This window comes from Gobio gobio, assembly GCF_949357685.1.
Source record: "Gobio gobio genome assembly, chromosome: 23".
Classification (NCBI taxonomy): domain Eukaryota; kingdom Metazoa; phylum Chordata; class Actinopteri; order Cypriniformes; family Gobionidae; genus Gobio; species Gobio gobio.
In genome coordinates, this window is record NC_137119.1 from 40,413,561 (window position 1) to 40,438,583 (window position 25,023).

At 39.2% G+C, this 25,023-nt stretch overlaps 1 protein-coding gene across 1 annotated transcript in view; it reads left to right on the plus strand.

Moving 5' to 3' along the window:
* ankfn1b (ankyrin repeat and fibronectin type III domain containing 1b) overlaps positions 1-25,023 on the plus strand; it is a gene marked incomplete at its 3' end in the record, with an annotated part of 147,862 nt that overhangs the window by 122,167 nt on the left and 672 nt on the right. The window contains exons 11-23 of the mRNA XM_079806844.1: positions 1,654-1,751; positions 4,012-4,081; positions 5,649-5,756; positions 7,012-7,111; positions 7,213-7,342; positions 11,038-11,157; positions 13,032-13,250; positions 14,277-14,443; positions 14,522-14,672; positions 16,086-16,254; positions 16,339-16,505; positions 17,523-17,727; positions 20,223-20,824. Coding sequence (XP_079662970.1) covers positions 1,654-1,751; positions 4,012-4,081; positions 5,649-5,756; positions 7,012-7,111; positions 7,213-7,342; positions 11,038-11,157; positions 13,032-13,250; positions 14,277-14,443; positions 14,522-14,672; positions 16,086-16,254; positions 16,339-16,505; positions 17,523-17,727; positions 20,223-20,824 — 2,306 coding nt within the window. The remainder of the gene's footprint in view (positions 1-1,653; positions 1,752-4,011; positions 4,082-5,648; positions 5,757-7,011; positions 7,112-7,212; positions 7,343-11,037; positions 11,158-13,031; positions 13,251-14,276; positions 14,444-14,521; positions 14,673-16,085; positions 16,255-16,338; positions 16,506-17,522; positions 17,728-20,222; positions 20,825-25,023) is intronic.

Genomic DNA, 25,023 nt, shown 5'->3' on the forward strand with positions numbered 1-25,023 from the left:
TTCGCAAGTCTCGCGAAACGTTGGAGAGGCTGCTTCGCGAGAGGTTGCTACGCATCACCCGCTTATAATTAGCGCGCGTTTAGTCGGAAGATGATGGCCGAAGCAGAGGAAGATGTGTGTGAGCTACGGGAGGCAGATTGCCCGTGGCCTCAAGTTCAGTCTATATTTTCACTCCAAGATGTCAAAAAGAATAGTTTCATAATGCGATGCATGTTGTGTGCACCAAAACGAACTGACATCTCTCAGCATACAAGAATTCCACCCTGAAAAGAACATGTAGCGGTAAGTGTCACAATGATGCCTATATTTGAACACTATTAACGGTCATTTGGTAACTATGGGAAATTTCCCCTTATTATAATACTATTTCACACACTGTCCGAGTGTTTTCCTCATATGCGCTCTTGTGCAAGCAATAAATCGTTTGAATCCTCCAAACAATACACGTCCACGAACAAACGTTCACATCTTCACATTTACATATCCTTTTCTTCACAAAACGAAACAAATTGAATAGCCTAATGTGACGTCTTGCATTTATACACAAATCCGGACAGACACCTGTCTGAAGTGTAGAAAATACATACAAATAAAAACGGTATTGTATTTTATTCCTACCTAAAGAATAGCCTATATACTTATACAAATATAAGAACAAAGTATGTTTTAAGAAGAGCTCTAGTTAGCCCAGCACACCATTAATTTACACTGTTTAACCATTAATCACACACACACACACACACACACACACACACACACACACACACACACACACACACACACACACACACACACACACACACACACACACACACACACACACACACACACACACATATATATATTATATATATATATAAGGTTCATTAGCTTACATTAGTTAACATGAACTAATAATGAACTGCACTTATAAAGCACTTATTTATCTTTATGTTAATTTAAACATTTACTAATGCATTATTAAAATATTGTTAACATTAGTCAATGCACTGTGAACTAACATGAATAAACCATGAACAGCTGGATTTTTATGAACTAACGTTGACAAAGATTAACTAATGCTGAACAGAGGTGTTGTTCATGGTTAGTTCATGTTAACTAATACATTAACTAATGTTAACTAATACAACCTTATTGTAAAGTTTTACAAAGAGGTGTGTGAAAGCTCTCCAAGTAGCCTGAAATTCAGGGTTTTCGCTTCTTATCAATCAGATCGAAAGTAACTAGTAACTAACTACTTGAGTAGTTTTCTCATCGAATACTTTTTTACTCTTACTCAAGTAAATATTACGATTGTTACTTTTACTTTTACTTGAGTAAATATTTCAGTAAGTACTTGTACTTTTACTTGAGTACAGATTTTGGCTACTCTACCCACCTCTGCCTAATAGTCCCTAATAGGTTCAAACAAACTCAGGCCATCTTAGAAATGCACTTCAGTATACAAAAATATGTAGCCATACAAAACAAACGATATACAAATACACCAGGTCACAGTTGGTTTCGCTATATAGAACAGGCACTGTTGAAGTCACATGATCCGATGACTAGTAAGCACAGACCATGTGGCATGGTGGTAGGACTAGTAGACTAGTCAGTGCAACTCCTTCTGTGCATCTTCTAAATGACTGCTTACTTGTGTGTGTGTCTCAGTGAGCTGGAGCAGCGTTCCTTCATTTACTCCAACGCTGGGTGAGACGGTCATTGAAGACGTGACTCAACTCCAGTATGACATCACTGGACTTACAGCGGTTAGTATATGAAGTAAAACATACTACATACAATACTACCACAGCTGGCAAGCTTCAAAAAGAATTCAAAAGCACCATAAAGTTTTATAACATAAAATTCGTGAACTTTTTTTTTTTTTTCTGAAGCCATTTGATAGCTTTGTGTGGGAAGCTGATCTGAAGTTGAAGTTATTTGCGACCTGCTCCATTGTGAAACGCACTTTGAGTTTTATAAAGCAGTGGTTCTAAACCAGGGGGCAAACTCAAGTCAAGATGACTTAAAATTATTTAGAATACACTGTAAACCTGAATAAGTTGTCAAAACTAAAAAAAATGTTGGTAATCAGTTACTAAAACGAAAATTTTGAAGTAGGCAGAACTAGCAGATTTTTTATTTATTTTGTACTCGTACATTTAAATTTCTCTTACTTGAAATATTTGAGTAAGCTAATTCATACATTTAACTTAAAATAATCATGTAATCTCAACTTAAATATTTTAGTAGTGGAAACTTGGCTATGTAGCTAATTCAGTAAATGCTTAACATTAATCTTGCACAAATTTTAGCATTTATTCTCCCTTTTAAAGCATGCTGGGAAATATAAATCCCAGCCCAGTTTCTGTCAAATTTAAGTTTGTGTAAATTAAATAAAACGAGTTCATAAACTTCAAAACAATGAAACAATTCAGATTACATAAAATGTCTCCGTTTTGTGAACTCAAAAGAAAAAGAAAGTTCTAAATACTCATAAAAGTTAATTTGATTGAGCTACTTTGTTTAATTTGTTTACCCTACTCAAATTAATTAATTATTTTGAACAATTAGGGTTTACATAGTAAGATAAAACTTTGAAATAAGCTACAACATGAAGATATTTTTTTTATTTACCCCTCAACAACAGCTTTGGGAAAACCTGTTTGTATTAGGAAGCTTAATTTTAAAAGTGTGATTTATAGACCTGGAAAAGGCATGTGAATGAATAAAACTCCTTGTAATGAATTTACATTTTCTAGTTATGTCAAGCACTAAACTGTTTGTGAGGATATAAATTATGAGTACAAAATTTTTTTAAGAATCATTATCCTCCATCCTTTCCCATCCCTGAAAAAGTCACGGGGCCCTTCAACGGTTGTGAACTACTGAAACGTAAAATTGTATTACTATTTTGATATTACTAAATTAATGCCAAGATATGATAATTAAAAAATTTTTTAGTTTAGTGCATAAACCAGTTATGATGGAGCAGGCCATAGCTCTCAAATCTCATTTGCTCATCTGCATATTCAAACTTTATTCATGATTGGTTGGTTTGAGGCATTTTGAGTTGCCAATTGTGGTGCTTTATTGTCTATTTTGGAGGACTTTATGCTCTAAAAATGAAAAAGAGCTGCATGAATGTTCTTCAAAACATTTCATATATATTGGTTATATATAATTGGTTAATGTTCATTTCCTTTGGTTGTGTCAGGAGGAAAGCAAAGTTGTTTCAGGTGGAGAACATTGTGAAGAAAAACAGTGCTATTTAAGTTTTATGGATATGGTTTTTATAGTTAAAATTTTGGTAATTTTGCTATGTGCTTTGTCATATTTTTGTATTTTTGTATTTTTAATATATATTTAGCTTAGTTTTTGTTATAGATGAATCCAGCGATCTTGTTATTGTGATTTGATTTCTGCACACTCACAAATGCTTTCATCATGACTAACTAACAGTACAAACACGATGTAAATAAGAGATTCATTGTGCAGTGTAAACAGCGTTTAGAGTTTTGGTGAGAGAGAAATTGCAACTGATTTACCAAAGAATCCACAGCGAAAATGTACCAAACAAATAAAAAATGCTCAACTGAGACATTCAGATAGTTGAAAATAAATAGCCACTTTCTAGCATTAGGATCCTTTGGAAGGAAATGATTTAGTCCAGTGATCCTGTATCGCTCTTCTCTCCTCGTCATCTCACTAACACACCAGTGGGTGGGGCCAAAGATGTGATGATGAAGAAGCTGGCGTTGTCTGATTCTGCAGAGGCGCTCTTTTGTTGTACCATTACTTCATAATGTAACAAAATCTGACACGGGTCGTCTCCTGAGCTTGATTTCAATAAAAGCTGTTTTTGGACTAACAAGGATGTTTAAAGTTCAGAAACTTACAGGATGTTTTCTAGTACATTGACCTTTTACCTGTCAAAAGATTAAGGACAATTAGATTTCTTAATGCATGACCCCTTTAAATACAACATAGATCTATCTCTTTTTACAGGGCACATGCTGTTATGTCCAGGTATCAGCATATAACATGAAGGGATGGAGTTCACCTCAGATATCTGAACCTGCTTGTGCTACACCCTCAAGTGAGTATACAAACACACACACACTAAGGGTGTGACGAGACAGACACGAGATTGGGTTCACGAGAACGAGAAAAGACAAGATTGTTTTCAAAGTGCAAATAGAGACAACATTTTTCTTCAAGCATGAAACTGAGCTAAGAGATGGTTACAACTACACAGCCAAGCCTAAGATAGTTTTCATATTGGGAGATATTCGAATGCGCAGGGAGCCGCCCTCAAACAGTGGTAACATATTGAAATCACGTTTGAATGAGTGCTCTCGTTTACTTTCACTTTCAATTTCGCGATCGTGCGTACTCTGTGAATAGGGAGCGGTGGTGTTGAAAGCATATTTTACAAGATAAGACATTTATCTGACGCTTCTGTCACCACGGCACAGTCCTGTCTGTCTTCTTCGACCATTATCCACCTGAATTAAATTGGTTTTATTTCTATAAAAAGCAAAACGACAGTGGAGGCGTAATGTAAACTTCACCCTCACACTCCGTCATGATGGAGCTCAATAATCTCGCGCAATCTTGTGGCACAATATCTCGTCACACCCTTAACACATACACATTCAACAACAACAAACAGATGTTAGTCACGTTTTTCTTCCTAAGAAGTTGCATGACTTGTCGTGTGTGTGTGTGTGTGTGTATATGTGTGTGATTTTGTATCTATGTTTGTGTGTGTGTGTGTGTGTGTGTGTGTGTGTGTGTGTGTGTGTGTGTGTGTGTGTGTGTGTGTGTGTGTGTGTGTGTGTGTGTGTGTGTGTGTGTGTTTACGTCTGGCTTCATTTGTGTCCTCATTTTTATGATTGTGAGGACAAGCCGTCCTTTTCTCTCACAGATTTTAGGGCTTTTTTACATTGAGTGTGTGTGTGTGTTTTGAGCATGCTAATTTAAATGTGTGTGTTTGTGTTTTCCATTTCGACTCCCTCTGGAAATATTTGCATGTCTGTGAGAGGCTGTAAAGTCGCAGACAGAACGGCTCTTATACACCAACTCAAACACACACATACACACACACACACACACACACACACACTTGTTGTCTCCCTTTACAATTCACGCTCACATACACACGCCGCTTTTTGGGCGCACTCAGAGATGATTTTCACTCAATTTCTCTTATTTACATCTTGTTTGCGTCCTTTATCCCCCTCGCTCTATCTCTTTCATAACACACACGCACACACACGCTCTCAGCGAGGTTAGCCGGGCTGAAGAGAGGGTCTGTGTTAGACATTCCGGGAATAGAGCGTCCATGTTTTCCCTGCTTCCCCGGGAACCGGCCTGCAACCAACACACCATCAGAACATCATCCTGTTTACCGTGCCGTATGTGTGTGTGTGTGTGTGTGTGTGCGTGCTCGATGCAGGGATATAAGGCGAACGCTGAATTATTTACTGTGAGATTAGCACGCACGCATTACATAATCTCATAGTTTTTGTTTGGTATAACCTCAACCTCTGAAAAGTTCAGAGACTTGTTTTTTTTAAACATGCCGATCTCACTGAATCATATGCATCTGTTGTTTTCACACACTCACACACAGTTTTTCATGCCTCTCTGTGTTTCTGCAGGTTGGAGGGAGGTGGACGGGCTTCCCCCCCGCCAGCAGGGTCTGAAAGAGGCGTTAGAGCTGCTCCTGGGGCAAATTAAAGGGGCACACCGTCACTGCGCATGCCACGGTAAATACTCACTTACTCACTCTGGACCTGAATGAAAAACCTCCTCATTCACACCGAGCCACAGTGACCGCGACCACAAACATTTAAGCGCTTGAAAACAAATGCTGAGTTAATATTTCAGAGGGGCTGAGCTCGCGTGCTCATGTCTCCCGGGTGCGACTCCGGGGGTCTTGTTTGTTGTTTTTAGTGCATCAGGGCTGAGGGTTTATTTTACCGTGAGTTAAGGGGGATAAATTTGACTCGGCTGTAGGAGTAAAACACACTCACGCGTGTGATCACATGCTCTATAAGGAAATCACTGCCTGCTTGCTCCTGTCTGATCATTAAACTCTAATTAAACAATAAAAGGGCCTTTAGAGACACGGTCCTCCCCATCTGTGATATGTGGCTATTCTGTTGGTCTGAGCAAAGCAGATACTTTACATTCACACACACAGCATAAAGATGTGCACCGATTTTAAATCACTTGAATTGGGGTCAGTTAAAAAAGACTGGAAGATTTATCTCCACAAACTCCTTTTGGATGCTACACTAACAAAAAATATACAGAAAAGTGCTATAGTATTATCATGGTACTTTGGACGTGATGCCATTTTTTGTAGGACCACAATGGTACGTAAAACATGAGCCATATTTTCCCCACAAAATCAAAAGGAAAAAAATTGTGACAATGCATTGTGACATTTTCATGACATTTACACACATTTTATATTTACTGTAATGCAAAAATAATGTAATTCTCATTATTATAATGCAAATCACGAATATCATCATGCACACACATTGTTTTCTGTTAAAAATCTGCATTAATTGCAATCTGTGCAACAAAATTGTACTCTACAAGTGCTTAATTGTTTTAAAATTAATATCAAATTGCAAAAAAATGCTAATTGTATGGTACTAAAGATTTTTCAGTTTGTCTTTTTTTTGTGGGGGGTATGAATGTTTGGCAATATAATCTAAATTATTATGAATACTTGTAACTTATTTTTGGCTTTATATAAATATGTATTTATTTCTATTTCAAAAGATGTTTTCCCCTCTGTGTTTTATATACACTTCATATTAATTTAGGGAGTCTAATCTGCAACCTTCTGAATCTTTAAGTTAAAGTTGAAAAGCAATAACTGTAAGTGATTTATTATTTCAGCTGGAAGCTAAAACTGCATGTTTCTGTACTGGAGAGGAGCTGATTGGATCTCTTCTACATGCATATCTGTGTTGTATTTCATGTCTGATCTCCCTGTGTGTTTAGAACAATGCAAACCCCTGCCGAACACCAGGAAACACTCTGTGTCTAAAAGTCTGAGGCATCTCTTCCAGCCCACCAGCAAATTTGTCAAAAATCTGAAAAGGTGAGAGAAAACAGCATCAGAAAATGGCTGTTGCATTATTAAACGATCTCAACACAGCATGTCTTGCATTATCTATGACGCCTCTCTCTTCCTCCCTGTAGAGGTCTTTATCTGGCCTGTATATTTTATAAAGATGAAAACGTTCTGGTGACTTCAGAGGATCAGCTGCCTGTCGTTGAGGTGGACGACTCGTACAGCTGTCACGCGCAGGATTTACTTTGGTTCACAAAGGTAACGGAGTGTATCGGACACAGCCAGATTATTCTGTTGAACTTTCTTGAAATAATCAAAGCATTTGTAATGGTACTGGTTTGGTGAGGTGACTTGCCTGTAGCTTAGATTAGTTTTTGTTCATGTTTTTTCATGTATGTATACAGTGCTGCTTGAAAGTTTGTGAACCCCTTACAGAATCTGTGAATAATTTTAAGAAAATAAGAGAGATCATACAAAATGTTTTATTTAGTACTGTTCTAAATCAGATATTTTACATAAAATATGTTTACATATAGTCCAAAAGACAAAGAATGTCTAAATTTATAAAGAATTACCCTGTTCAAAAGTTTGTGTACCTTTAAAGGATTAGTTAACTTTTAAATAAACTTTTGCTGATAATTTACTCATCCCCATGTCAACCAAGATGTCCATGTCTTTCTTTCTGCAGTCGAAAAGAAATTAAGGTTTTTGATGAAAACAGTCCAGGATTTTTCTCCATATAATGAACTTCAATGGGCTCCAAACGGTTCAAGGTCCAAATGACAGTTTCAGTGCAGCTTCAAAGGGCTTTAAACGATACCAGACGAGGAATAAGGGTCTTATTGAACCCTTCACGAACGTGATCATCTCTGAGCTCAGCCATAACTTCCGCTAAGTGAGGTCAAAATATGAGCGTGGTCATAGATGTATACATAGATACCTCATTAGCGTTTGCACGGATCAATAGAATGAGCCTATGACCTATGAACACGCTCGTATTTTGACCTCACTTAGCGGAAGTTATGGCTGAGCTCAGAGATGATCACGTTCGTCTGATAAGAGGTAAAATAATAGCATAAATACTGCTCGGTTTCTCGCAGAAACTGATCATTTCGCTAGGTAAGACCCTTATTCATCGTCTGGTATCGTTTAAAGCCCTTTGAAGCTGCACTGAAACTGTCATTTGGACCTTGAACCGTTTGAAGCCCACTGAAGTCCATTATATGGAGAAAAATCCTGGAATGTTTTAATCCAAAACCTTATTAGTTTATTTAAAAGTGAACTAATCCTTTAATACTGTGTGTCGTTCCCTGGATAATCCATGAATTGAGAGACTCAAACTTTAATTCTTCAGTTTTACAGCATCTTTTGCATATTTGAACTCTTTCCAGCAGTGACTGCATGATTTTGAGATCCATCTTTTTACACTGAAGACAATTGAGAGACTCAAACACAACTATTAAAAAAGTTTGAAACATTTACTGATGCTCCAGAAGGAAACACGATGCATTATGAGCCGGGATTTAAATTTTTGAATTTGAAGATCAAGGTAAATTGTACTTAATTTTTTTTCCGGGAAACATGTAAGTATCTTCTTATGCTTCCAAAGGGCAGTACTAAATGAAAAAAATGTGGACATCTTCATCCTGTTCAAAAGTTTCCACCCCCCGGCTCTTAATGCATCGTGTTTCCTTCTGGAGCATCAGTGAATGTTTGAACCTTTTTTAATAGTTGTGTTTGAGTCCCTCAATCGTCCTCAGTGTGAAAAGATGGATCTCAAAATCATACAGTCCCTGCTGGAAAGGGTTCAAATATGCGGAAGATGCTGGGAAACTGAAGAATTTGCCGGAGCTGGAGGATTTTTATGAAGAACGTTTGTCAGTTTATCTGCTCCGGACAAACAAGCGTTAACCATCACAAAACACAAAAACAGCCGTGGATCATCCAGGGAACGACACAGTATTAATAATCTAGGGTTCATAAACTTTAGAACAGAGTCATTTTTATAAATTCAGCAATTTTCTTGTCTTGTGGACTATGTGTAAACATCTTTTATGTAAAATATCGTATAAAATTTTGTATTTATGTTGTTATTATTATTTATATCTTCACAGATTTTTGCAAGGGGTTCACAAACTTTCAAGTAGCTGTGTGTGTGTGTGTGTGTGTGTGTGTGTGTGTGTGTGTGTGTGTGTGTGTGTGTGTGTGTGTGTGTGTGTGTGTGTGTGTGTGTGTGTGTGTGTGTGTGTGTGTGTGTGTGTGTGTGTGTGTGTGTGTGTGTGTGTGTGTGTGTGTGTGTGTGTGTGTGTGTGTGTGTGTGTGTGTGTGTGTGTGTGTGTGTGTGTGTGTATATATAAACTCACCTAAAGGATTATTAGGAACGCCTGTTCAATTTCTCATTAATGAAATTATCTAATCAACCAATCACATGGCAGTTGCTTCAATGCATTTAGGGGTGTGGTCCTGGTCAAGACAATCTCCTGAACTCCAAACTGAATGTCAGAATGGGAAAGAAAGGTGATTTAAGCAATTTTGAGCATGACATGGTTGTTGGTGCCAGACGGGCCGGTCTGAGTATTTCACAATCTGCTCAGTTACTGGGATTTTCACGCACAACCATTTCTAGGGTTTACAAAGAATGGTGTGAAAAGGGAAAAACATCCAGTATGCGGCAGTCCTGTGGGCGAAAATGCCTTGTTGATGCTAGAGGTCAGAGGAGAATGGACCGACTGATTCAAGCTGATAGAAGAGCAACTTTGACTTAAATAACCACTCGTTGCAACCGAGGTATGCAGCAAAGCATTTGTGAAGCCACAACACGCACAACCTTGAGGCGGATGGGCTACAACAGCAGAAGACCCCACCGGGTACCACTCATCTCCACTACAAAGAGGAAAAAGAGGCTACAATTTGCACGAGCTCACCAAAATATGACAGTTGAAGACTGGAAAAATGTTGCCTGGTCTGATGAGTCTCGATTTCTGTTGAGACATTCAGATGGTAGAGTCAGAATTTGGCGTAAACAGAATGAGAACATGGATCCATCATGCCTTGTTACCACTGTGCAGGCTGCTGGTGGTGGTGTAATGGTGTGGGGGATGTTTTCTTGGCACACTTTAGGCCCCTTAGTGCCAATTGGGCATCGTTTAAATGCTACGGCCTACCTGAGCATTGTTTCTGACCATGTCCATCCCTTTATGACCACCATGTCCCCATCCTCTGATGGCTACTTCCAGCAGGATAATGCACCGTCACAAAGCTCCAATCATTTCAAATTGGTTTCTTGAACATGACAATGAGTTCACTGAACTAAAATGGCCCCCACAGTCACCAGATCTCAACCCAATAGAGCATCTTTGGGATGTGGTGGAACGGGAGCTTCGTGCCCTGGATGTGCATCCCACAAATCTCCATCAACTGCAAGATGCTATCCTATCAATATGGGCCAACATTTCTAAAGAATGCTTTCAGCACCTTGTTGAATCAATGCCACATAGAATTAAGTCAGTTCTGAAGGCGAAAGGGGGTCAAACGCAGTATTAGTATGTGTTCCTAAAAATCCTTTAGGTGAGTGTGTGTATATATATATATATATATATATATATATATATATATATATATATATATATATATATATATATATATATATATATATATATATACAGTTTATATGTTTACAAATTTAAGTTTTAAATCTTACATATATCAAAAAAGCAACCCAAAAGGATTTATGGCAATATAAAATATGACAAATATATTACGCTTATTTTACATTGTTAAAGATAAGGAGGTCAACGTTAAAATCCAATTTAATTTGAATCAGTTCATTGCACCAAAACCGATTCTCTAAAATGAATTTGACCTGAAACACTCATATTATACATATGCACAGCAATATACTGTATCGACATTTGAGTATTAAACATTGTCTCCATGGTGATGCATGTTGACAGGTGTCACATCTCTGGGAGGAGCTCACCTGGATGCAGCAGAGCATCAGTCCTGCACACGCCTCCAGCTCCTGCACGCTCCAGACGCGCCTCAAAATGATCCAGGCTGCTGCACAACTACAGGTGAACAAACTACACTTAACCTGGACAACAGTTTCAAGTTTATAGTCACTAGTAGTGATGCACTGAAATGATACAGAAACACAGAAACTAAAGTTTTCATTTCGCCAATAGCTGAAACTGAAAATACACATATTTATTAATGAGGTTATTAATCAAATTGATCTTACTTTTCTAGCTAACTATATTAACATTGATCAACTTTCCTGAGGTATATGTAACGTTATCTGACATATTGTTTGAAAGCTGTTTTATTGACGTCTTTCTGCTGTGGAAACAACATGAGACATGTTACATTTCAGCAAGTTCTTTAAACATACCCTCAGATGATCATTCATGTTTAGTGTATGCTTTAACTAGTAGTAAAGAGGAAGAGATGATCAGTTCACATGCTCTCCGTGGTGCCGCTTGACCTGAAGAGGTTGCAGCGATCATTAAAGAGCAATTTATTGTTTACATTTGTGATAAAATGGACAGAATTTGAAAGCTGATATGTATCAAAAGCACAAAGCTTATTGCGATAATTGGATAGGATTGTTCTTTTTTTTTATTGCTGTTTTGGCCAAATATTTTTGGTTGCCAAAATGTCGGTGCACTAGGAATGTAAAAATGCAAGTTGAACCAAATTATGACCAAATTTAGCTAGGGCTGTACGATTAATTGAAAAATAATCAAAACCGAAATTCAGAACCTCTAAACGACGTATTTTTCCCATGTCGGTTATTTCGGGTTTAGTCACGTGACTCCGCCCCGTCAGTCACATCAAGTGCAGTTTGCAGGCACACAGATGCAGGAGCAGTTATCTGTGCTTATAGATGCTCAGAATCACTATAGTAACATGTTTTACACAGTTTATACAGGTAAGTTAATTGCCGTTCTTCTTATAGCCTACGCGCTGCCACACACACACACACACACACACACACACACACACAGACGGCGCGCGCAAGCCCCGAAGCCAGATCGCTTTCACTTTCGTCCTCATAAAGTTTGTCAAATAAATGCGTTTAAAGGCTTGAACATTTAAAGCGATTGTGCACTGTTCAAAAACAAGAGAGCCGAGGTGTGTCGCGTCTCTGACAACACGCGCGCGTGCCCTGAAGGCAGATCACGTTCACCTGCGTCCTCACAAAGCTTTGTCACTTGTATGTGTTTTAAGGCCTGCCAGTTTGAACATTGGAGCGATTTTAGACCATCATATGTGTATTATGTTGAACTAATGCCTGATATATTGTGACAAACGAACACTCAGACAGAAGCTCGCACATCACGTGAAGATCGCGCGCAGAGAGCAGCAGAAACGCAGTGTCAACGCTGTCCTGTGACTAAAGTAAAGTCACTAAAGTAACTAAGAAACTCAACCGTTATAGGCATATATTTTAATACCTTTGAAGTAAGTACAAACCACAGCTTCATAATGAATAGAGAATTCACACACACACACACACACACAATCACCCTTTCATTAATGCATTCAAATAAATGTAATGTAGGCCTACAGTGTTAATTTATCTGTATCTGATGTACAACAAGCAGAAATCTGCCCCATAGACAATAACTGCTGAAAGTGACTGGTATTTCCTTCAAGTATTTTAAAATCACAAAGAAATGCACTTTTTCATTAGAAAAAAAAATTCCACCTTTAATAGTAGAAAATATTTACAGTAAAAACCTTATCAGCAAAAAAAAGAAGAAGCAAAATAATCGTTCATTATTCGTAATCGACGTAAAATGTTCAATTAATCAAGGTTTTTATTTTTGGGCAAATCGTTACAGCCCTAAATTTAGCATAGTTGAGAAATTAAAAATAAATAAAAAGTTTTATTTACACTCGTAACATGTATGTGCTGACGTTTTTTGGGTTGTTTGTTGTGCAGGCTCTCCTTGGCACGGTGGATCTGGGACAGGTGTATTTTGAGCCCATGAAGGACAAGCACGGTAACGTGGTTTTGGTGCTGACGAAGGACGTGAGCGCATGTGCGTCGCTGGAAGGCTTGCGCTGGATTCCCGTCAGTAAATTCCAGCTGCAGCGCAGGTCGTCCTCTTCTTCACCAGACGAGCCCAGCGCACTGGAAACCCTCGTCACAACGCTACACGTGAGTGCTTTTACACACGGAAACACTAACGCTAACGTGTTGTGGCGTCACATACTTCTAGACCCATGATGAATGGAAATATGAGGGAAAAAAATGTAGTGTACAAAACTAATTTTTAGAATAATGAGAAACATCAATTCAGTCTAAGGCAAGACGCATCATGCCAGTTTTGATGTCAAACGCCACTGGCTTTCTTGTGTCTCGACATTGACGTCAAGCCCGGCGCGACTCATTTTGATGCGCCATATTCAATTTCAGAAAGCACTATGATTTTGGAACAACACTGGAGAGAAAATGACATGATTTTTGGGTGAACGAATGCTTTAACTTAACAGGTTTCAAACTGTGGTATAAAAAGAATTAGCCCAAACATTCAGCGGGCCGCCAGCTACTGTATTCCTCTTTTTTTAAAATCTCTCTTATTACTCGAGTGCTGTGAATTGTGGGAGTATAACAGTAGCATTGTTCATTTGATGATTTAGTCTGAACGTTGTAAACACGTCACCCGCCGCTGATCGTGTGTTTGAAACGGCTCTGGCTCAGGAACATCAGACCCAGTGTGAAAATGATGTTTTGTCTGAGTGGCTCAGATTTTCCCTGTGGTAAAGCTGTGCTGTGTGTGTGTGTGTGTGTGTGTGTGTGTGTGTGTGTGTGTGTGTGTGTGTGTGTGTGTGTGGTGAAAGTGGTTCCACAGCTCAACAACCACATGGCTCCAGAGTCAGTCTCTCAGTCAAATAGTTTAGAAATGATAAACGTGGGTCAATTTCAGGCTATTGCAGGAAGTTCTTCATACCTCTGAGTCTGTGTGAGAGTGTGTGTGTGTGTGTTTGGAGGGAGGAGAGGGTGCCAAATGTCCCCACAAAGATAGTAATACCTGTCATTTTTGACCTTGTGGGGACATAATTTATAAGCTATTTGATCCCCAATAGCTTAAAAAATATGTTGTCATTAACATGTCATGTTTATTTTGGGATGGATTTTGTTCTTGAAAAGTTTCCCTTTTTAAAATGAGCCTTTTGTGTGCAGGAGAAGCTGGCCTATCACCGGCGCAGCAGGAAGTGTCTGCCTCCGGGCCTGTATCTGGGTTACCTGAAGCTGTACACCTCAGTGGACCAGATCAGGGTGCTCGTTTCACACAAACACCCAAACGTGCTGTGCCATGTCAAAGTACGAGACAACGACCACGTCTCTAGGTATGACGTGTGTATGGCTGTGTTATGCATGAGTTTGTCTATATGTATGTGTAATAATTATTTTTGTTTGTTTCGTAGGGAAGAATGGCAGTGGCTTCAATCACTGAGTTCGCTGGAGGACAGCGCGCAGGTGTGTGCCGACGCTCAGAGCGCCCCGCACCGCCTCCTACTGGACTTGCGAACCGCTGCTAAAGATTTGCTCGGCTACATCAACGTTCCCAATCACCAGGTTTTTGCTTTCACACACCCACACATTGGCACATGTGATTAGTTTGATTGCACAAGCAAATCAGTGCCCTTTATTTGTGCACTGATTATATTATCAGTATCAAATACACACATTTACATACATAAAACTGATAAAACACTGTTTTGCATGTATTGTGTGTGTATAAATGGAAAATCTATGGACATTTCTACACTGAAAAAAAATTGGTGTTGGATTTACTTTTCATATAGAAATTGCTAGTAAATTTCACAAATAATTACAAGTAACATTGATTTAAATGGGACATTTCTAAGTGGAAAGACCGAAAACGCACTTACTTAACTACTTTACACTGTGTATAGTCATGGAAATCTAGTCTAGTTTGTTTGTTTTAGGCTACGTCTACATTAATCCGGACTTTTCGTTTCAAAACGCTCTCTGTCCACACTAATGTTTTCCAAAAGTTTCTCCCCCACACTGAAACGTCAGTAAACGCCAAATTCAACTTACTGCGCATGCGTAAAAGCTCACTGAGAGGATACAGAGATCATAAAGTTATCACAATTCTTCTGGCAGGATCATTTTATTTAGCAAAATATCTCACCATTCATTGATGCGTCCAGGTCGCACTCGGTCAGCCATTATTATGTTTGGTCTAAAACGCAACTGCTCTTATGTTTTCCCTCATGACAGCAAATGTGAGTACATTTTCTGTCATCTTTGCAGGACTGTGATATGAAGTGTGCAAAGTAACATATTTTAGCAACTGTGTGAAAGTGAATAGCACATAACTCTGGCACAATAGCAGTATAAATACATATCTATTGGTACATTTATGCGTCACATGACTAAACATGCGTCATCGTTTTCAAATAGCTCCGTCTTCACAGTCCACACTACGACGCGAAGATGGCGTTTTCAAATGTATCCGCTTCAAAAAGTTTTCGTTGACTTAAAACGCTGTCTCAGTGTGGACGGAAGGCCAAAACGGAGAGAAAATGATGCGTTTTCAAACAAAAACGGATTAGTGTGGACATAGCCTTAGTTCATGAATTGGCCTGAATGATTCATTAGTGAATCCGTCTGAATTTAAAAAAAAATTTTGTATGAATTTATGTTCTTTTAGAATCACAATCCGCCAGTCTCTTAGTTCTCAAATAATAAAATATTTGTGCATGCACATCCATTTATTTATTTATTTATTTGATAAGTAGCTATAATTAGCAGTAAGCAGGATAAAGCACCTAATGGCCACAAATAGTGTTTCACTGTCACTTTTAGTCAATTGAAAGCATCCTTGCTGAATAAAAGTGATAAAAACTATAAAAAACTGATCTGAACAATCTAGAATCAAGCACTTGTTTTATCTAAAAAAAAAACATATACAGCAAAAAAATGTTGATAGAAATACTAATATTCCTCTTCATACATCAGGCTCAGGATTTCCGTGTGTATGTAAAGGAGGTGGTCGAGTTGGGGGAGGGCGTGTCCTTCCTGTTGCTCCTCCCACCATGCGAGGAGGTGTGTTCACCGCCCGGACAGAACCATCTCTGCTCGCTGCGCTCTGGATTCTTCACCCTCCCGCTGCAGATCTTTGAGTTAGGTGAGAGGAACACCGTAAACTCATTGACCCACAAGTATCTCCTGTCCCTGTCACCTGCTGTGCACTCATTCTCTGTCTGTGCAGTTCATTTCGAGGCCTACTGCCCTAGTTTCATCAGCCTGTATTGCCGCGTGTCGGCTCTGCTGGGTCTGGAGTCCCTGATGTCCCAGCAGACTTTGCGGGAGGCGTTCTCCGAGTCCGAGCTGTTCGCTGCCAAGCAGAAACATCAGCAGGTTGAGGAGTATTTGCAGGTATTTCTGTCCTCTGTGCAATTCAACACTGGCAGCCCGCCGCTTCAGTTCAGCTTTCATAGGTGTAACTGATGACAGTTAACCCGCAATAAAAATCAGAACAAACTGTTCAACTGCGGGAATTTACAGTATCATCTTTAATAGGTGCAAGAGGCCCAAGAGCATAGATCAAGATCATCCAGTGTAATCAGAGTCCACAGCCTGAGCTATCTTAATATTATATATTTTATTCACTTGTTTTTACTTGCTTAAAGTGAGCATTTTGCCCTCAAAGTTGATGTGTTAGAAGCAGGAAAAATGGGCAAGCATAAGAATTTGAGTGAGTTTGAAAAGGGCCAAATTGTGATGGCTAGACAACATCTCCAAAACTGCAGCTCTTGTGGGGTGTTCCCGGTCTGCAGTGGTCAGTCTCTATCAAAAGTGCTCCAAGGAAGGAACAGTGGAGAACCGGCCACAGTTTCATGGGCGGCCGAGGCTCATTGATGCCCGTGGGGAGTGAAGGCTGGCCCGTGTGGTCCGATCAAACAGACGAGCTACTGGAGCTCAAACTGCTCAAGAAGTTAATGCTGGTTCTGATAGAAAGGTGTCAGAATACACAGAGCATCTCAGTTTGTTGTGTATGGGGCGGCACAGCCGCTGACCCCTGACCCCGCCCAAAGCACCAACAGTGGCACGTGAGCATCAGAACTGGACCACGAGGCAATGGAAGAAGGTGGCCTGCTCTGATGAATAACGTTTTCTTTTACATCACGTGGATGGCCGGGAGTGTGTGTGTCGCTTACCTGGGGAACACATGGGACCAGGTGCACTATGGGAAGAAGGCAAGAAGGCATGACATGATGAGAATCGTGACAACGCCAAAACTGCTCTCATGTGGCATTTTATTTACACAAAACCAAAATATTAAAATCTAAATTCACCTAAAACTTTAACCGTAATCTTCTGCTTCTTCTGCTATTCCTTATACACTATGTTCCGATCAGAATATCACACATGTTTCTATGTGTTCACTCTCAGCATATGGAGGACCTGTGGCGTGATGCCCGATGGATGGTGGTCCTCCAGTCGGCACGATATAAGCATCAGAGCTCCGGAGTGAGTCTGAGCTGGATTATTGACTTCTCCAAAGAGAGTATCCCGGAGAAACCAACGTCCACTTCCTCTCAGGTGGACTTCCTACCCTCACCGACGCCTTCACCAGAGATGACACGCAAACACAACGGTGAGATGAAATATAGTACATATTACAGAATAAGTAGACTGTGTGGCAGGCTTCATGTCATCAGGTCATTAAAAACAGAAGAGCCGCTCTGTGGTGTAGCTACCAGATCAATTTCTTTTAAATGAAGGACTTGTTGAGTTTTGTACTTGTGTAAAAGTTTGGAATGTTTTCACTGTTTATGAATTGGTCAGGGATTCCCAAACTTAGTTTGTCAGCTAAACTTTGTCTTGAAGTCTCCCTGAAAATGTCTAGTTAATATTTCTGCAATATAACAACACATTCACTTAATGTCAGTTAATGGTTACATGACATGCAAATATAAAATGTCTAGTTTTTTAGTTGTATTTTACAATTATTTATTTTAATTTCACATTTTTAGGATTTAATTAGTTAGCTTTTCATAAACTAGCGAGATCCCCTTCAGTTTGCCAACCCCAATTTGGGAAACTCTGACATCGTGTTTGACATTGTGCATGAGTGAATCTGATGAATATTAAGCATTAAACTAAGAAATATTTATTAGTATGATTAATTATGATTAAGGAAATTTGAACTGTGATGAGTTAAGGTAGAATTAAGTCATGTAGCCCATCCGCCTCAAGGTTGTGCGTGTTGTGGCTTCACAAATGCTTTGCTGCATACCTCGGTTGTAACGAGTGGTTATTTCAGTCAAAGTTGCTCTTCTATCAGCTTGAATCAGTCGGCCCATTCTCCTCTGACCTCTAGCATCAACAAGGCATTTTCGCCCACAGGACTGCCACATACTGGATGTTTTTCCCTTTTCACACCATTCTTTGTAAACCCTAGAAATGGTTGTGCGTGAAAATCCCAGTAACTGAGCAGATTGTGAAATACTCAGACCGGCCCGTCTGGCACCAACAACCATGCCACGCTCAAAATTGCTTAAATCACCTTTCTTTCCCATTCTGACATTCAGTTTGGAGTTCAGGAGATTGTCTTGACCAGGACCACACCCCTAAATGCATTGAAGCAACTGCCATGTGATTGGTTGATTAGATAATTGCATTAATGAGAAATTGAACAGGCGTTCCTAATAATCCTTTACATGAGTGTATATCGACAATGTTGTTATAATGTTGTCAGTGATTTAAATTGGGGTCTGTTCCTCATATGACATGTAATACTTTTTGTAGTTTGACATCCCATGGTCACTATGAACTGTTGTTATGGTAAAACTACTGTACAGGTTTGGAACAACCTAAAGGTGAGGGAATAATAGTGAACTTAAAGAGGCTATATTATGCCATTTTACAAAGCCTTGACTTTGTTTTTGGGCTCTACTAGAACAGGTTTTCATGCTTGAATGTTCAAAAAACATTGTTTTTTCCCCATATTCTCCATTGTTGCAGCTCCTCTCTTCCCAGTCTGTCAGTAACGCTCTGTTTAGTTCCTGTCTCTATGAAGCCCCTCCTTCTGAAAAGCACAATGTGCTCTATGGCTGCGTTCACACTGCAGGCTGAAACGACCCAATTCCGATTTTTTTGCCCTTATGCGACCTGTATCTGATCTTTTCATGACAGTCTGAACGACACAGATCCGATCTTTTCAAATGCGACCCAGGCCACTTGGGTATGTGGTCCAAATCCGATACATATCCGATCTTTTGAAATGCGTCTTCAGTCTGAACTGCCAGGTCACATGTATCCGACCCGCACGTCGTTGATACGCGACAAACGTCATCATTGTAACTCCCGTTCCTTACTCCAGTCCAGTGGTGGCGGTAATGCACAAGAAATAGTTGCTAACCGCCAATAAAAGAAGTACGCACCTGTTGCTAGCCAATACACTCCAACTCCAACGCGTTTCTGCACTGTTATAGGCCGCCGCAGACGTGTCTCTTCCCGTGACAAAGTTAGTTAAAGGCGCTCGCAAACATAATTGAACGTGGATCTGGTCATTCTGAAGTTACTGACGAATTCGGTATCAGTAAAGCCACTCACATCAGTATCCCACCACTCCTGGCTGCGACTCCGCACACACACGTTTCTCTGTACCGACGTTGCTACCACTGCTCCACAAAACGCCATGGCCAAAAACCTTGCTCTCCTCCTCTTTTTAAATTTTCTTCTTAACATGAGAAGGGTGTAATGGTGCTGGCTCCGTTGCGAAAATAACTTTAATAAAGCTAAACGAACTCCAATGCTGACACCCATATTTGGCTACTTCCGTAAACAACAAGTGACGTCGTTGACCGTTGAGTACTCTTCTGCGCATGCGGGTCACTTCTGGGTCATTTCACGTTCACACAGGAGATCACAAAAGGTCGCATTTAATTGGAAATGTGAACGGCCTTGCAAAAAAAATCGCATTTTTTCAAAAAATCGGAATTGAGCATTAAGCCCTGCAGTGTGAACACAGCCTAGTTGATCAACTGGATCAGTGTGTCGTGATTGGACAAGCGCTTCGAACGTGTTTAGGAAATGACCCGCCACTACTAACTAACTCCGCCAGTTTCTCTTTCTGTTTGTTTTTAGATTCCCATGGTTCCCAAGGTCTGTCTGATGAGGACAACTCATCCGAGGTGTTCCTCACTACTGAAAGCGAGTACAGCTCCAGTGTGGCCCAGAGCACCAGAGAACTGGACCTGCTTCCACCGTCTCCGACCAGCTTCAGATCTGTAGCGTCCACCCACCATTCTTCCTCCTCGCAGTCATCGCCTCACTCCTCTCAGCCGGATGTGCTGCAGACCGGAGGAGGAATGAGCAGACGGGAACTCGTGAATGTGTTCGATAGCGACTTCATCCTCCCGAGCCGCCAGATCGAGCTGCTGCGGGTGACGGAGAAGAGAACGGCGCTGTGCGTCCGCACCAGCAGTCTGGAATACCCGCCTCCTGTCTCAATGCCAACCACACCCACCAGCTCCTCCAATCACAAGGGCTGGACACGCCCATCCTCCTTCGATCTCTGCTTCTCCGCCCCTGAACCCCGCCCTGCTCCTGTGCGCACCCTATCAGAGGACAGTGGCGTCCAGCGACTCTCCGCCCACTCCAGCGGTTCTCCACACAGGCCGTGCCACACCACATTGAGAGTTTACCCACAGTACCGAACCGGTTTACCCAAGGAAACCAGTGTCAAAGTGAGTGTTTGTGAGCCGTTACACAAATCTTAATTAGATACATATGAGGCGCAAGGGGAAAAAAGAGCCACAGTTTCTTCCCTGATTGCAGAAACTTTCATTTTTACTAAAGATATTTTGCAGCAATTTTACCCAGGATGTGACATATTGTTCTCTTGAACACTGTGGCACATTTCGCTTTATTCGCAAATCTTTTATGTGATACTTCAATTTTGTTAAATTCGCAACTTTAGATGGAAACATGGCCACCGTAACAACACAGAGACATTTCGGTTGACATTTTGTTTTCATTAAATTATAATGAATTGTGGCTATTTATTCCCTAGTTTACTGTTTAGACATGCAGTATTTCTCTAAACTAATTTCAGTACTGTCAAAATAATGCAAACCATCAAAACTAATTTTGGAATGTGCCATTCATAACCACAAAATGTCATATATTTTTAATTTATATTCTAATTTAAATCACATTTATTACATATATTTAAATGATTTTAATAAAATAGTTAATTTTTTTTTATTTAAATAATTACATTTTATTTTAATAGTTATATTGACTAAATTTATGCAGTCTGGGAAAAAAAAATTTCTTCCATGAATTATCTCTAATTATTATATATAAATATAAATTATTGTATAGAAATAGTAATATAAATATATACAATTTACTTAATACTTGATTACAAGTATTACATATTGATTACATATTACAAAATAATGAAATATATATATATATATATATATATATATATATATATATATATATATATATATATATATATATTATTAATTAAAACTTGCATAGGTGGCATTTCAAATGTTTAACAGTTTTTTGGATCTTTTGAATTTTTTTTATCATATATTATAATATATTATATTATTATTTTATATTATATAATTTAGTGTTGTCAATCAATTAAAAAACTGAACTAATTGCACATTTCTGTAATTAATCTCGATTAAAAACAGTAACTAACAGTATTAGTTTTTAATATTTTTATATTGTAATAATTTCATAGTTACTCTCCAAATTAATGTTGAAACAACCCAGAGACAGTATATCTTAAATATTTGTTGTAATTACATCTTTTTATGAATGAAGGCCAGAATCACTGATACTGATACTCATGTCTAGATTAATTATTTTTTTAAAGTTAATTATAGACATTAAACATTACAGTATAATTGAAAGGTTCATCGATTTCAACAGTTATTAATTAGCCTTTAAAAAAATAACAGCTTTTAATTTAAGTGAACTTAAAACAATCTTCACATAAACCCATTATAATAAATGTCATATTTACTTGTGGCCTTCATATATATAATCAATATACAGAAATTGAATAAAGTTATCAAACACTTTACAGTCTTTTACAGTGCATTAATTAAATATAGATTAATACTTATTAAACCTACTTTTTTCTTCTCTGTTACCTTTACATTAAAGGGGGGGGGGGACACTCAGTTTCAGTCAGTCTCATGTCAATCTTGAGTACCTATAGAGTAGCACTGCATCCTGCATATCTCCGAAAAGTCTTTATTTTTATTATAATTATAAAAGGAAGATGCGCTGTTCCGAGTCTTTCCGGAAAAAGCCGTGCGGCTGGGGGCGTATCGTGTGGGCGGAGCTAAAGAATGTTGAGCGCGCGCCGCTGTTACTGTGTTGAGTGCGTCTGAAAGCTGCGTCATCCCTAAAAGCGGGGAAAAACTTTATTCAACATAAAAAATGGCTTTTAATCAGATACAGCCATACATCTATGATCCGGAATCAGACCCAGAGGCTGAAGTTGAACAGGAGCAGCAGCAAAAACGACTAGAGCAGGACGTCGACTATGTGGTATAAGTTACACTAACTATATAATATGTTTAGCGGCTTGTGTTATTTAGAACACTATGTCAAGCGCGAGTGTTACAATGTGTGTGTGTGTGTGTGTGTGTGTGTGTGTGTGTGTGTGTGTGTGTGTGTGTGTGTGTGTTTACGCGTGGTTTGTGAAGACATGATTTGTAGTAAGCGGACTGGTTTTGCGCGTCAGGCTAGTGTTTACATAGAAAGACATGGAATAGTAGCGCATTTAAATGAAGAAGCGCGCTTATTTAGTTCAACATATTTCCCCATTCTTTGTGTATTGTTGTTTAGAGTGCTTTTACAATACACAAACATACACATATAGTGGCCAGCTAAACAAATGTACACACACTATACATCGCATGCTCCATTGATCAATACGTGATCATGTTTGGGCTACTTGATGGGCATAGGCAAAAACAGACATTTGAAGCAGTCAAACCTGCGGTTCCAACGTTGGGACCTTTATCGTTGGGACCGCTCCATCCTTCAGTATTAGGCGATCTGAAAATCCGGCGTCGAACTGGGCCTTGTTTATAAAACAATCGGCACCGAAATGCAGGGAACAGACATAAATATTTGCGCAACTCAGTTGTTGATCCGGAAAAGCAAATTCCATCTGTACGAGCCAGCGCTCTGATGGGCGTAGCCTATTGCTTTCACGCTCTCTCTCTCTCGCGCGCGCGCTCTTCCGGTAGAATTGTCCGTACGGCCCATACAAGGAAATTCCGCCCTGTTGACGTCAAGCGGACCCATGATCAAAAAAAACTTTCCGAAACTTATGACTAACAGGAAGTACTAATTTTGGCAAAGAAATACTCCCATTAAACGTCCACCTTAGCTTATGAAACGGTGTCCATGTTTAGCATGGGAATCCAAGTCTTTAACAGTGCCAAAAGATCAGTATGCATGAAACAGCATTTCACCCCCCCTTTAATGTCAGACATCACAGCAACTGTTTTATTAGGCTGCTGTCACTTTAAGATCTGCTGCTGAGTGCTGCCGAACATGACATGGATCTGACTTTCTCACAACTCTTTAAGTTAATTTAAGATGCTATTTAACTCATTTAAGACTGCTCTTATGAGAGTACTCCATAAAATGGGAAATTTATCATAACTTTGTGTTATTTTCATTCAAGCGCGAAAGAGAACTCGATTCTGGCGCACATCTTATGTATTTCTGTATTTTTTGGTTGAATGGTGATATCCGGTATTTTCTAAGTTTTTCTATTTGGATAAAAAAAATCTATATTTAAAATCTATATATAAAAATCTATATGGTCCTGCCCCACCACGCGAATGACAGGGTAGCCATAGTGCTGCTAATGTCATCAAAATGGTTCCAGGGCCCACCAGATATGCAGTCAGACATAAATGACCTGAGACATAAACCTTTGTAAAAAAAAAAAATCATATTCTGGAGGTTTAAATTGCTGGGGTAAAATTGACCCCAGTGGGTAACAAATGTTACTAGATTTGAGGGTAACAGGAGGGTTAATGCGCAAATTTTGACAGCACTAAACATATTATATTATATTAATTAATTTAAAGCAGCACTAGGTAACTTTTCAACCTTTATAATATATTTTCAAGACTCTTGTGATGATACATCGACTTACAATAGGTTAAATGACACGTCTGCCATAGCCTGACGGGGTCTGTATCGTTTTTAATCGTACTTTTAAACTTCGGGTTTCGGGTAGTAACCCGAGAAACAAAAAGAACTACAAAATTCGACTGCTTTACAGCATATACGTCACTTCCACCACCACTCCCACTTCCTTAAATTCGGACGTGCAAGCCCAACTATCATTTGTTTGCCGAATGTTATAGTCATGGCCGAAGCAGCACAGAAAAATAAGAAAGCAAAGGTTTTGTCGGAGGAAAGCAAAAAGAGGAAACGAGAAAGTGAATGGATTAAAGGCAGAGGATCAACATTGGGCCAGCATTTGCTCGTTGGCGTGAGCTGAAGGAGGAGGGGCTACATTCTTGCAAGTAAATACATAAGACGTACAAAATCATATTTTAGGATACCTAACATGTCTGTGATATTTGTTTTTTTTGTCTTGCCTCAAGCTATAATGCAAATCGATTTTTCAAATTTGCAGATTCATCTATGGTAGCTTGATATTATAATATTGACGATATATGGTTATTACCTACCACTCAAACATTGAATTGTAGTATCATATAGATTCCGTAAAACGGGAACCAATAGACTAGGCTACTATAATAACGCTGGCTTGTAAACGTGAGCATCGCGATCATTTGGCGTTTGAAGAAAAATAAAACCCATGAAATTATATTCATATGACATGCTGAAACATATGCCACTGTAACGTTACCTGGGA